Source organism: Triturus cristatus, chromosome 1_2 (genome assembly GCF_964204655.1).
Source record: "Triturus cristatus chromosome 1_2, aTriCri1.1, whole genome shotgun sequence".
NCBI classification, from domain to species: domain Eukaryota; kingdom Metazoa; phylum Chordata; class Amphibia; order Caudata; family Salamandridae; genus Triturus; species Triturus cristatus.
The window spans coordinates 1,141,254,843-1,141,267,910 of NC_140580.1; the positions used below are offsets into that span (position 1 = coordinate 1,141,254,843).

General features: G+C 51.9%; 1 protein-coding gene across 2 annotated transcripts in view; it reads left to right on the forward strand.

The window, feature by feature from the left end:
* Positions 1 to 13,068, forward strand: part of CCDC180 (coiled-coil domain containing 180) — a 592,866-nt gene that overhangs the window by 101,051 nt on the left and 478,747 nt on the right. For both annotated transcript variants that reach the window (XM_085613885.1, XM_085613886.1), the window contains exons 3-4: positions 6,942 to 7,132; positions 10,758 to 10,846. In XM_085613885.1, the coding sequence (XP_085470011.1) occupies positions 6,942 to 7,132; positions 10,758 to 10,846 (280 nt within the window). The remainder of the gene's footprint in view (positions 1 to 6,941; positions 7,133 to 10,757; positions 10,847 to 13,068) is intronic.

Here is a 13,068-nt window from a genome sequence, read left to right on the forward strand (position 1 = left end):
TGCCTCGCTGTGTTGCAGTGGCTGTGTGCCTCACTATGTGGGAGTGGCTTTGTGCCTCATGTGTGGCTATGGCTGTGTGCCGTGCTGTGTGGCAGTGGCTGTGTGCCTCACATGTGGCAGTGGCTGTGTGCCTCGCTGTGTGGATGTGGCAGTGTGCCTCACTGTGTGGCAGTGGCTGTGTGCCTCGCTGTGTGGGAGTGGCTGTGCGCCTCACTGTGTGGCAGTGTGCCTCGCTGTGTGTCAGTGTGCCTCATGTGTGGCAGTGTGCCTCGTGTGTGGCAGTGTGCCTCGCTGTTTGGCAGTGTGCCTCGCTGTTTGGCAGTGTGCCTCATGGGTGGCAGTGGCTGTGTGCCTCGCTGTGTGGTGTGGCAGTGTGCCTCATTGTGCGGGAATGGCTGTGTGCCTCCTGTGTGGCAGTGGCTGTGTGTCTTGCTGTGTGGATGTGGCAGTGTGCCTCATGGGTGGCAGTGGCTGTGTGCCTCACTGTGTGGTGTGGCAGTGTGCCTCCCTGTGTGAGAATGGCTATGTCCCTCCTGTGTGGCAGTGGCTGTGTGCCTCGTTGTGTGGATGTGGCAGTGTGCTTTGCTGTGTGGCAGTGACTGTATGCCTCGCTGTGTGAGAGTGGCTGTGTGCCTCGCTGTGTGCCTCACTGTGTGGCAGTGTGTCTCGCTGTGTGGGAGGGTGCCTCGCTGTTTGGCAGTGTGCCTCGCTGTGTGGCAGTGGCTGTGTCCCTTGCCATGTGGTGTGGCAGTGTGTCTCACTGTGTAGTGTGGCAGTGTACCTCGCTGTGTGGCAGTGGCTGTGTGTCTCGTTGTGTGGCAGTGGCTGTGTGCCTCGCTGTGTGGGAGTGGCTGTGTGCCTTGCTGTGTGGCAGTGGCTGTGTGGTGTGGCAGTGTGCCTCGCTGAGTGTGAGTGTCTGTGTGCCTTGCTGTGTGGCAGTGGCTGTGTGCCTCGCTGTGTGATGTGGCAGCGTGCTTCTCTGTGTGGGAGTGGCTGTGTGCCTCGCTGTGTGTATGTGGGAGTGTGCCTCGCTCTGTGTATATGACAGTGTGCCTCGCTGTGTGGCAGCGCCTGTGTGCTTTGTGTGTGGCAGTGGCTGTGTGCCTCGTTGTGTGGGAGTGGCTGTGTGCCTCACTGTGGATGTGGCAGTGTTCCTCGCTCTGTGGTGTAGCTGTGTGTCTCTGGTCTCTGTGTAGTGTGGCAGTGTGCCTCGCTGTGTGGATGTGGCTGTGTGCCTCGCTGTGTGGGAGTGGCTGTGTGCCTCGCTGTGTGGATGTGGCAGTGTACCTCGCTCTGTGGTGTGGCTGTGTGCCTCACTGTGTGGATGTGGCAGTGTACCTCGTTGTTTGGATGTGGCAGTGTGCCTCACTGTGTGGGAGTGGCTGTGTGCATCGCTGTGTGGCAGTGGCTCTGTGCCTCGCTGTGTGGCAGTGGCTGTGTGCCTTGCTCAGCGGCAGTGGCTGTGTGCCTTGCTCTGCGGCAGTGACTGTGTGCCTCGCTGTGTGGCAGTGGCTGTGTGCCTCGCTGTGTGCCAGTGTCTGTGTGCCTGGCTGTGTGCCTTGCTGTGTGGCAGTGGCTATGTGCCTTGCTGTGTGGCACTGGCTGAGTGCCTCGCTGTGTGGCAGTGTGCCTCGCTGTGTGACAGTGGCAGTGTGCCTCGCTGTGTGGCAGCGGCTGTGTGCCTTGCTGTGTGGCAGTGGCTGTGTGCCTCATTGTGTGGCAGTGGCTGTGTGCCTCACTGTGTGGATGTGGCTGTGTGCCTCGCTGTGTGGATGTGGCTGTGTGCCTCTCTGTCTGGCAGTGGCAGTGTATCACGCTGTGTGGCATTGGCAGTGTACCTTGCTGTGTGACAGTGGCAGTGTACCTCGCTGTGTGGCTGTTGCTGTGTGCCTCGCTCTGTGGTAGGGGCTGGGTGAGACTAGTTGTGTGCCTTGTTGTGTGTGTCATGGAGAGGGGCTACGAGTTGATGCTGTCACCAGAGAGAATGTGCCTCGAGGGGAGAGCATGGACATTATTTGGGAGTAGTTGAGGGACACAACTGTGACCTCTAGCTTGCTTACTGCTTCTCCTCGCACTTCCTTTGTGATCCCTGGCCTCTGAGGGGGCAGCAAAGGAAGTTCCAGGAGCGAGCTAGAGGTCACAGCTGCGACTCCTGACTGCTCCCAAGTGACGTCCATAGGGAAGAGCTCGAGTGCCTGGAGCTCGAGTGCATGTGGTATCCAGAGAGACCGACAGAGCGCCTGTCGGAGAGAAGCTGTGAGTGAGTGGTAGATACACCTCCCTGAGAGGGAGTCCGGAAAGTCCGGCGTGACACAGGCAGTAAATGTACCCCAAGGAGGGAAGGGAAACTGGAATAGAGAGGTTGTACTTGAACCAGTGGTGTAGAGTGTTTACCCCAAGAAGAGCGGTAAAGACTCTGTGCTGTCTCAAAGAGGGAGTGTAGAGGATACCGTAAAGAGACAGGCAAGGGCAGCATCTAAAGGAGAGAGGCTTGGGTATATACTACTGGTCTAAGAGAGAGGCAGAGAGCCTTGAGGAGAGAGGCTGGGGTATATACCACAGCTCAAAGATAGAGGCAGAGTGCTTTGAGGTGAGATTCTAAGGGTATATACTGCTGCTCAAAGAGAGAGGCAGAGTGACTTGAGGAGAGAGGCTGGGGTATATACCACAGCTCTAAGAGAGAGGCAGAGAGCCTTGAGGCGAGATTCTAAGGGTAAATACTACTGCTCTAAGAGAGAGGCAGAGCGCCTTGAGGCGAGATTCTAAGGGTACATACTACTGATCAAAGAGCGAGGCAGAGAGCCTTGATGCAAGATTCTAAGGGTATATACTACAGCTCTAAGAGAGAGGCAGAGAGCTTTGAGGCGAGATTCTAAGGATATATACTACTGCTCTAAGAGAGAGGCAGAGCGCCTTGATGCGAGATTCTAAGGGTATATACTACTGCTCAAAGAGAGAGGCAGAGCACCTTGAGGCGAGATTCTAAGCGTATTTACTACTGCTCAAAGAGAGAGTCAGAGGGCCTTGAGGAAAGAGGCTGGGATATATACCACAGCTCAAAGAGAGAAGCAGAGTGCCTTGAGGAGAGAGGCCGGGGTATATATTACTGCTCAAAGAGAGATTGGCAGAGAGCCTCAAGGAGAGAGGCTGGGGTATATACCACAGCTCAAAGAGAGAGGCAGAGTGCCTCGACGATAGAGGCTGGGGTATATACTACTGCTCAAAGAGAGAGGCAGAGTGTCTCGAGGAGAGAGGCTGGGGTATATACAACAGCTCAAAGAGAGAGGAAGAGTGCCTTGAGGAGAGAGGCTGGGTATATACCACAGCTCAACGAGAGAGACCGAGAGCTTCGAGGAGAGAGGCTGTGGTATATACGACAGCTCAAAGAGAAAGGCAGAGTGGCTCCAGGAGAGAGTTATACCACAGCTCAAAGAGAGAATCAGAGGGCCTTGAGGCGAGAATCTAAGGGTATATACTACTGCTCAAAGAGAGAGGCAGAGTGCCTCGAGGAGAGCGACTGGGGTATATACCACAGCTCAAAGAGAGAGGCAGAGTGCCTCGAGGAGAGCGACTGGGGTATATACCACAGCTCAAAGAGAGAGGCAGAGAGCCTCGAGGAGAGAGGCTGGGATATATAGCACATCTCAAAGGGAGAGGCAAAGTGCCTCAAGGAGAGTGACTGGGGTATATACCACAGCTCAAAGAGAACGGCAGAGTGCCTCGAGGAGAGTGGCTGGGATATATACTACAGCTCAAAGAGAGCGGCAGAGAGCCTTAAGGCGAGATTCTAAGGGTATATACTACTGCTCAAAGAGAGAGGCAGAGCACCATGAGGCGAGATTCTAAGCGTATTTACTACTGCTCAAAGAGAGAGGCAGAGCACCTTGAGGCGAGATTCTAAGCGTATTTACTACTGCTCAAAGAGAGAGGCAGAGCACCATGAGGCGAGATTCTAAGCGTATTTACTACTGCTCAAAGAGAGAGGCTGAGCACCTTGAGGCTAGATTCTAAGGGTATATACTACTGCTCAAAGAGAGATGCAGAGCACCTTGAGGCGAGATTCTAAGCGTATTTACTACTGCTCAAAGAGAGAGGCAGAGGGCCTTGAGGAAAGAGGCTGAGGTATATACAACAGCTCAAAGAGAGAGGCTAGGAGACTTGAGGAGAGAGGCGGGTATATGTACCACAGCTCAAAGAGAGAAGCAGAGAGCCTCGAGGAGAGAGGCTGGGTATATACGGCAGCTCAAAGAGAGAGGCAGAGCACCTTGAGGTGAGATTCTAAGAGTATATACCACAGCTCAAAGAGAGAGGCAGAGAGCCTCGATGAGAGAGGCTGTGGTATATACAACATCTCAAAGAGAGAGGCAGAGGGCCTTGAGGCGATATTCTAAGGGTATATACTACTGCTCAAAGAGAGAGGCAGAGAGCCTCGAGGAAAGAGGATGGGGTATATACCACAGCTCAAAGAGAGAGGCAGAGTGCCTCGAGGAGAGACGCTGGGATATATACCATAGCTCAAAGAGAGAGGCAGAGTGCCTCGAGGAGAGACGCTGGGATATATACCACAGCTCAAAGAGATTGGCATAGTGCCTTGAGAAGAGCGCCAGGGATATATACTGCTCTCAAAGAGAGAGGCAGAGAGCCTCGAGGAGAGAGGCGGGGTTATATGCCACAGCTCAAAGAGAGGGGTAGAATGCCTCGAGGATAGAGGCTTGGATATATACCCCAGCTCAAAGAGAGAGAGGCAGAATGCCTCTAAGAGAGAGGCTGGGTATATACCACAGCTCAAAGAGAGAGGCAGAGAGTCTCGAGGAGAGAGGCTGTGGTATATACCACTGCTCAAAGAGAGAGGCAGAGAGTCTCGAGGAGAGAGGCTGTGGTATATACCACTGCTCAAAGTGAGAGGCAGAGAGTCTCGAGGAGAGAGGCTGTGGTATATACCACTGCTCAAAGAGAGAGGAAGTGTGCCTTGAAGCGAGATTCTAAGGGTATATACTACTATTCAAATAGAGAGGCAGAGAGCCTTGAGGCAGGATTCTTAGGGTATATACTTCTGCTCAAAGAGAGAGGCAGAGCACCTTGAGGCGAGATTATCTGGACATATACTACTGCTCAAAGAGAGAGGCAGAGGGCCTTGAGGATAGAGGCTGGGATATATACCACAGCTCAAAGAGAGAGGCAGAGCGCCTTAAGGAGAGCGGCCGGGGTATATATTACTGCTCAAAGAGAGAGGCAGAGAGCCTCAAGGAGAGAGGCTGAGGTATATACAACAGCTCAAAGAGAGAGGCAGAGTGCCTTGAGGAGAGAGGCTGTGGTATATACCACAGCTCAAAGAGAGAGGCAGAGTACCTTGAGGAGAGAGGCTGGGATATATACTACTGCTCAAAGAGAGAGGCAGAGTGCCTCGAGGAGAGAGGCTTGGGTATATACCACAGCTCAAAAAGAGAGGCAGAGGGCCTTGAGGCGAGATTCTAAGGGTATATACTACTGCTCAAAGAGAGAGGCAGAGAGCCTCGAGGAAAGAGGCTGGGGTATATACCACAGCTCAAAGAGAGAGGCAGAGAGCCTCGGGGAGAGAGGCCGGGAGTGCGTGGTACCTGGAGACAAGATAGCAGAGAGCGTACCTCCTAGACAGATGCAGAATATATTCCGGAAAAGAGCACGTGGTACCTTAAGGTGGAAGGAAGTGTGTAAAGGAAGGCAGCGGGTATATGGTAAGTCACGGAAATAAAGAAGGAGAGCATATTGTGTCGCGGGTACTAGAGAGCGCAAGAGAGAATATGGCGAGGAGAAATACACAGAGTATCTGATGCCTCAATGAGGCGTCAGGTATACTATGCTACAAGGACAGAGACACCGCGTACTTGTTGCCTCGTGAAGTTAGGCAGAAAATTCACTTGCCTCAGGGAGGCAGGCAGAGGGCATATAGTGCCTATAAGAGAGAGACAGATTGACTGTGGTTCCTGATGGAGAGACCCGTCTCAAGCAGAGAGGAACCGAGTATATGGTACATGGTACCTCAAGCAGAGAGGCAGGGAGGGTGCCTCAAGTCGAGAGGTTAAAATATATGTGCCTCTGAGAAAGCTGCATAATGAGAGTGCCCAATAGAGCGGTAGAAGATGCAAAGCGCCTTAAAGCGAGGAGTGCGCCTGGTGCCTCATGGAGGGAGGTGTATCTTGAGAGGCACCAAGTGAGTGGATTACGCCAGTAATGTCTGGGAGCACCAGACATAATTGTTTTTTATAATTTATGTAGTGCACAATCTATTGTTTTTGTCAGTGCACCCTTCACACTCTGAACCATAGCTAAACAAGCATTGGCAAGGCCAGTGGGTCTGGAGTTGGCTGCCAGCCCTTTTGCTAAGTCAGTGCTTGTTTTGTTTGGTTTGTTTTGTAATGGTTTTTGTGAAACTTTATTTTTGGGGAAGCCGTCGGACCTTCACCCGTATTTAAAAAAAATGCTAAAGCACACCTTTTTCGGCTCAACAAGAACACCGTGCTATAGCAGTCCTCAGTACTGAGGGGAACTTTGTGTGTGGATTGCCCCTTGTGAAAGGAAGGAATGCTGTCACTCACAGGCAGGCTAGCCAGTGGCTGAAGTGGGCGGAACCATTGCCCATGCTGTAGGCTGTAATGGGATGACACAGCAACGACCAGAAGATGAAGAGGGCTGCCTGGAAGCCTCCATAAGTAAGTCTGCTATGTATATAACTGTAGTAAATTTAAAAGGGCATCGTTAACAATAGGTCTAAAAATTCCCCAAAACATTCCTTCTCCTAAACCTTTGTGTTTTAAGGTAAAGAAAATCATAAGCACATTGCGGCAGTGATAGTGCTAACAACAGTGGGTTCTAACAATGAATTTGTGTCTCTGACTGTGATTGTTGGGAGACAGCTTGCGAGGTTACCTACCTGCACTAACTGCTCTCTAATGCCCACACAGGTGCAGCTTGTGCGGTCCCTCGGCGAATCCAGATGCCGCACTGTCCGCTATGGCCGTTCTTTGGACTGTGGGAAGATTCCTTTGGTCAGGGGCCTGGAGACCCAAGGCAGAGGGCCGCTCTCTCATCGCCAGCTGTTGTGGGTGGACAGCATGCCAAACGATGGCTTCACCGAAAACCCAGTAATATACAGGTATTGTAAATCTCTACAGCCTCACTGCTGGGACTCCTTATAGGCGCATGCACCACTCCTACTGCATCACTGCTAAGACTCTATATGCGTGCATGCACCACTCCTCCAGCATCACTGCTGGGACTCCTTATAGGCACATGCACCACTTCTGCAGCATCACTGCTGGTACTCCTTATGCGAGCATGCACCACTCCTCCAGCATCACTGCTAGGTCTCCTTATACGCGCATGCACCACTCCTCTAGCATCACTGCTGGGTCTCCTTATACGTGCAAGCACCACTCCTCGAGCATCACTGCTGGGACTCCTTATATGCGCATGCACCACTCCTGCAGCTTCACTGCTGGGACTCCTTATACGCACATGCACCACTTCTGCAGCATCACTGCTGGTACTCCTTATGCGAGCATGCACCACTCCCGCAGCACCACTGCTGGGTCTCCTTATATGTGCATGCATGACTCCTGCATACAGCATCACTGCTTGGACTCCTTATATGTGCATGCACCACTCCCGCAACATCACTGCTGGGACTTCTTATACACGCATGCACTACTTCTGCAGCATCACTGCTTGGACTCCTTATGCGTGCATGCACCTGTCCCGCAGCATCACTGCTGGAGCTCCTTATATGTGCATGCACCACTCCTACAGCATCACTGCTTGGACTGCTTATATGTGCATGCACCACTTCTGCAGGATCACTGCTGGGGCGCATGCACCCCTCCTGCAGTATCTCTGTTGGGACTCTTTATATGTACATGCGTCACTCCTGCAGCATCACTGCTGGGACTCCTTATATGTGCATGCACCACTCCTGCAGCATCACTACTGGGACTCCTTATATGCGCATGCACCACTCCTGCAGCATCACTGCTGGGACTCCTTATATGCGCATGCACCAGTCCTGCAGCATCACTGCTGGGACTCCTTATATGCGCACGCACCACTCCTTTAGTAACACTACTGGTACTCCCTATACATGCATGCACCACTCCTGCAGCATCACTGCTTTGGACTCCTTATACGTGCATGCACCACTCCTGCAGCATCACTGCTTTGGACTCCTTATACGTGCATGCACCACTCCTGCAGCATCACTGCTTTGGACTCCTTATACGTGCATGCACCACTCCTGCAGCATCACTGCTGGGACTCCTTATATGTGCACGCACCCGTCCTGCAGCATCACTGCTGGGACTCCTTATATGCGCACGCACCACTCCTTTAGTAACACTACTGGGACTCCCTATACATGCATGCACCCCTCCTACAGCATCACTGGTTCGACGCCTTATATATGCATGCACCACTCCTACTGCATTATTGCTGGGACTCCTTATTTGCACATGCACCACTCCTGCAGCATCACTGCTTGGGTTCCTTATATGTGCATGCACCACTCCTTCAGCATCACTGCTTGGGCTCCTTATGCGTGCATTCACAACTCCTGCAGCATCGCTGCTGGGACTCCTTATACATGCATGCACCACTCCTGCGGCTCCTTATACGTGCATGCACCACTTCTGCAGCATCACTGCTTGGACTCCTTATTCGTGCATGCACCGCTCCTGCAGCATCACTGCTGGGACTCCTTATGTGCGCATGCGCCCCATCTGCAGCATCACTGCTAGGGCTCCTTATACATGCATGTACCCCTCCTACAGCATCACAGCTTGGACTTCTTATACGTCCATGCACCACTTCCGCAGCATCACTGCTGGAACTCCTTATGTGCGCTTGCACCACTTCTGCAGCATCACTGCTGGGGCTCCATATATGTGCACGCATCACTGCTGTAGGATCACTACTGGGACTCCTTATACGCCCATGCACCACTCCTGCAGGTGATAAACGAGTGGCTGCTTTGAAGGTGCTCCATGATTTCACAGTGCAGGTGACAACCCTCTTGTCCTTTGAATAGGGATTAGAAACCCCTTTGCAGGCTTGTGCAGTGAATGACTGCACCCGCCTTCAAGGGTATGTCAGGGGTACATAGGACGCCCTTTTCCCCCTGCAGAGGGATGCTATCAGGGGGCGCACTGACAATGCACCACCTTTTAGGTGCGCACTGTGAGTGCGCCTCCTGAGAGGTTCTTTGCCTCTGCGCCTGCATCTGTAATACGGCACGGGCGCAGAGGCAAAGGGATTCCCTAATTTGCATAGGGCACACCCCCATGCAAATAAAGGAATGCCCGCTGAAGATTGCGCTGGGGCTTTATGTGCGCCAGCGCTATCGGTATTACAGAAGGGGACGCACAAACGTCTGCAGCCCCTTCTGTAATACCAAAATGTCCCGGGGGTGCGCAAAGCAGGCGCAAACACACGTTGTGCACCCGGTACACTTCTATAGTACGGCCCCTGATGTTCTCTCTTTCTTTTCCATCTCTAGCTACCTAAAGCGCCGGACCTCTCTTTTGAGTAGCCGTGCGCTATGGAAGAACCCCTCATTCATCCACTTACTTTTACATTCATTTAAAGATGCTGCAATGGCCTGCATGCAGTGTTTTAGGCTTAGACCTTCGCAACTACTGCCTTCTTCCAGAGCAATAGTACCTCCTTCCCATACTGTTGTGCTTCTTTAACGCCCAGAAAGAAATTAATCAAAAGGCAGGGTCCCAGTAGGTCTCCTACTCCTGGGCCCAAACACCACTTGCTATCAGGGCAGCACCACGAAGGTATTCTCACAGTGACTCCTGCGCGCAAAAATGGTGGTGGACAAACCGTGTAGTTACAGAGTTGAGCTGGAGTTCTTTGTATGTGTGTGAGAAAAGGCGGAAGAGGTCAGTTTGTACCAGCCAAAGATTGCCCACTGCTCTTGAAGGCAGGGAGCTGGCAGATTCTTGTAGGTTAGCTTTATCCAATTTCCTCAGCTTACAAGTTGTACAGGGGAAGGGAGCTCCCCCAGGAACAACAAGGACTGGTTGCTTGGCCTTCTGGGATACCCACAACTTTGAGAGCGATAACACCTAGAACACTCACGACAACACCCATGAACCTTCTCTATATCATCATGACCAAGCAGACAGATAGGAAGGCCACATGAATCCTAGGGTACATCATCTCGACAACGACCAATAAGGCTAAACAGAACCTTCACTACATCATTTAGACCAGGCAGGCAAACAGAAAAATCCCAACCACATGGGCGAAGGGCATTCGAGAGTGCATGCAGACCTGAGTCCCAATGCATACACCTTCACTCCACCAATAAAACCAGAAGCCCCTCTGGAGCTGTTTGTGGCTGTAGGTGTCTTTCCTAGGACTTGTGTCAGCTTGTGCTCTGCCCTCTAGCAATCGGGCAGGTTCCTGTAGAGTAGAGGCTGGTACATTGGTGGTTGCAGTGCGGCTGCCGCCTCTGTAATATATGATCGGCCTGCAAACACCTGAGCACAAACAGAGCAAAAGAAGACAAACAATAGGGACAGGCAGAGTCTGGGAGAAAGTTGAAAACTGCTCTGGATGAGCAGATCACAGAGCGAGTCCATTGCATTTAATGCCTGTCAGAGAAGATGTGAAGAGGGAACACCTGAACCCTGGTCCCCTCCCCCAAGTACCTGGTTCTGAGCCCAGTGGTGTCTTGTCCATTCTCTAGACCTCAAAGGCTGCTCTGGTTTCTCTTGCAGGGAACTGGAGACACTGAAAGCTCAGAAAACACAAGAAAGCGAAGCCGAGATTGCGGCCCGGGAGGTGCGAGGCCTGGCTGACGTCATTGGTAAATACTGTAGTACTGTCTCCCTTTACACTCTGCGCACTGTAGTACTGTCTCCTTTCGCACTCTGCGCACTGTAGTACTGTCTCCTTTCACTCTCTACTCACTGTAGTACTGTCTCTTTTTGCACTCTGCGCATTGTAGTACTGTCTCCTTTCACACTCTATGCACTGTAGTACTGTCTTCTTTCGCACTCTGCGCCCTGTAGTACTGTCTCCTTTCACACTCTGCGCACTGTAGTACTGTCTCCTTTCGCACTCTGTGCCATTTGTTATTGTCTCCTTTCACACTCCACGCACTGTAGTACTGTCTCCTTTTGCACTCTGCGCCCTGTAGTACTGTCTCCTTTCACACTCTGCTCACAGTAGTACCATCTCCTTTTGCACTTTGCGCACTGTAGTACTGTCTCCCTTCACATTCTGCGCACTGTAGTACTGTCTCCCTTCACAATCTGCGCACTATAGTACTGTCTCCCTTCACACTCTGCGCCCTGTAGTACTGTATCCTTTCACACTCTGCGCACTGTAGTACTGTCTCCTTTCACACTCTATGCACTGTACTGTTTTCTTTCGCACTCTGCGCCCTGTAGTACTGTATCCTTTCACACTCTGCGCACTGTAGTACTGTCTCCTTTTGCACTCGGCGCACTGTAGTACTGTCTCCTTTCGCACTCTGCGCACTGTAGTACTGTCTCCTTTTGCACTCTGCGCACTGTAGTACTGTCTCCCTTCACACTCTGCGCACTGTAGTACTGTTTTCTTTCACACTCTGCGCACAGTAGTACTGTCTCCTTTCGCACTCTGCGCACTGTAGGACTGTCTCCCTTTCCACTCTGCGCACTGTAGTACTGTCTCCTTTCACACTCTGCGCCCTGTAGTACTGTCTCCTTTTGCACTCTGCGCACTGTAGTACTGTCTCCCTTCGCACTCTGCGCACTGCAGTACTGTCTCCCTTCACACTCTGTGCACTGTAGTACTGTCTCCCTTCACACTCTGCGCACTGTAGTACTGCCTCCTTTCACACTCTGCGCACTCTAGTACTGTCTCCCTTCACACTCTGCACACTGTAGTACTGTCTCCCTTCACACTCTGCGCACTGTAGTACTGTCTCCCTTCACACTCTGCGCACTGTAGTACTGTCTCCCTTCTCCCTTCGCACTCTACACCCTGTAGTACTGTCTCTTTTTGCACTCTGCGCACTGTAGTACTGTCTCCTTTCACACTCTACTCACTGTAGTACTGTCTCCTTTCACACTCTATGCACTGTACTGTTTTCTTTTGCATTCTGCGCCATGTAGTACTGTATCCTTTCACATTCTGCGCACTGTAGTACTGTCTCCTTTCACACTCTACTCACTGTAGTACTGTCTCTTTTTGCACTCTGCGCACTGTAGGACTGTCTCCCTTCACACTCTGCGCACTGTAGTACTGTCTCCTTTCACACTCTGCGCCCTGTAGTACTGTCTCCTTTCACACTCTGCGCACAGTAGTACCGTCTTCTTTCACACTCTGCGCACTGTAGGACTGTCTCCCTTTACACTCTGCGCACTGTAGTACTGTCTCCCTTCACACTCTATGCACTGTACTGTTTTCTTTTGCACTCTGCGCCCTGTAGTACTGTATCCTTTCACACTCTGCGCACTGTAGTACTGTCTCCTTTCACACTCTGTGCACTCTAGTACTGTCTCCCTTCACACTCTGCGCACTGTAGTACTGTCTTCTTTCACACTCTGCGCACAGTAGTACTGTCTCCTTTCGCACTCTGCGCACTGTAGGACTGTCTCCCTTTCCACTCTGCGCACTGTATTACTGTCTCCCTTCACACTCTGCGCACTGTAGTACTGTCTCCCTTCGCACTCTGCGCACTGTAGTACTGTCTCCTTTCACACTCTGCGCACAGTAGTACCGTCTTCTTTCACACTCTGCGCACTGTAGGACTGTCTCCCTTTACACTCGGCGCACTGTAGTACTGTCTCCCTTCACACTCTATGCACTGTACTGTTTTCTTTCGCACTCTGCGCCCTGTAGTACTGTATCCTTTCACACTCTGCGCACTGTAGTACTGTCTCCTTTCACACTCTGTGCACTCTAGTACTGTCTCCCTTCACACTCTGCGCACTGTAGTACTGTCTTCTTTCACACTCTGCGCACAGTAGTACTGTCTCCTTTCGCACTCTGCGCACTGTAGGACTGTCTCCCTTTCCACTCTGCGCACTGTAGTACTGT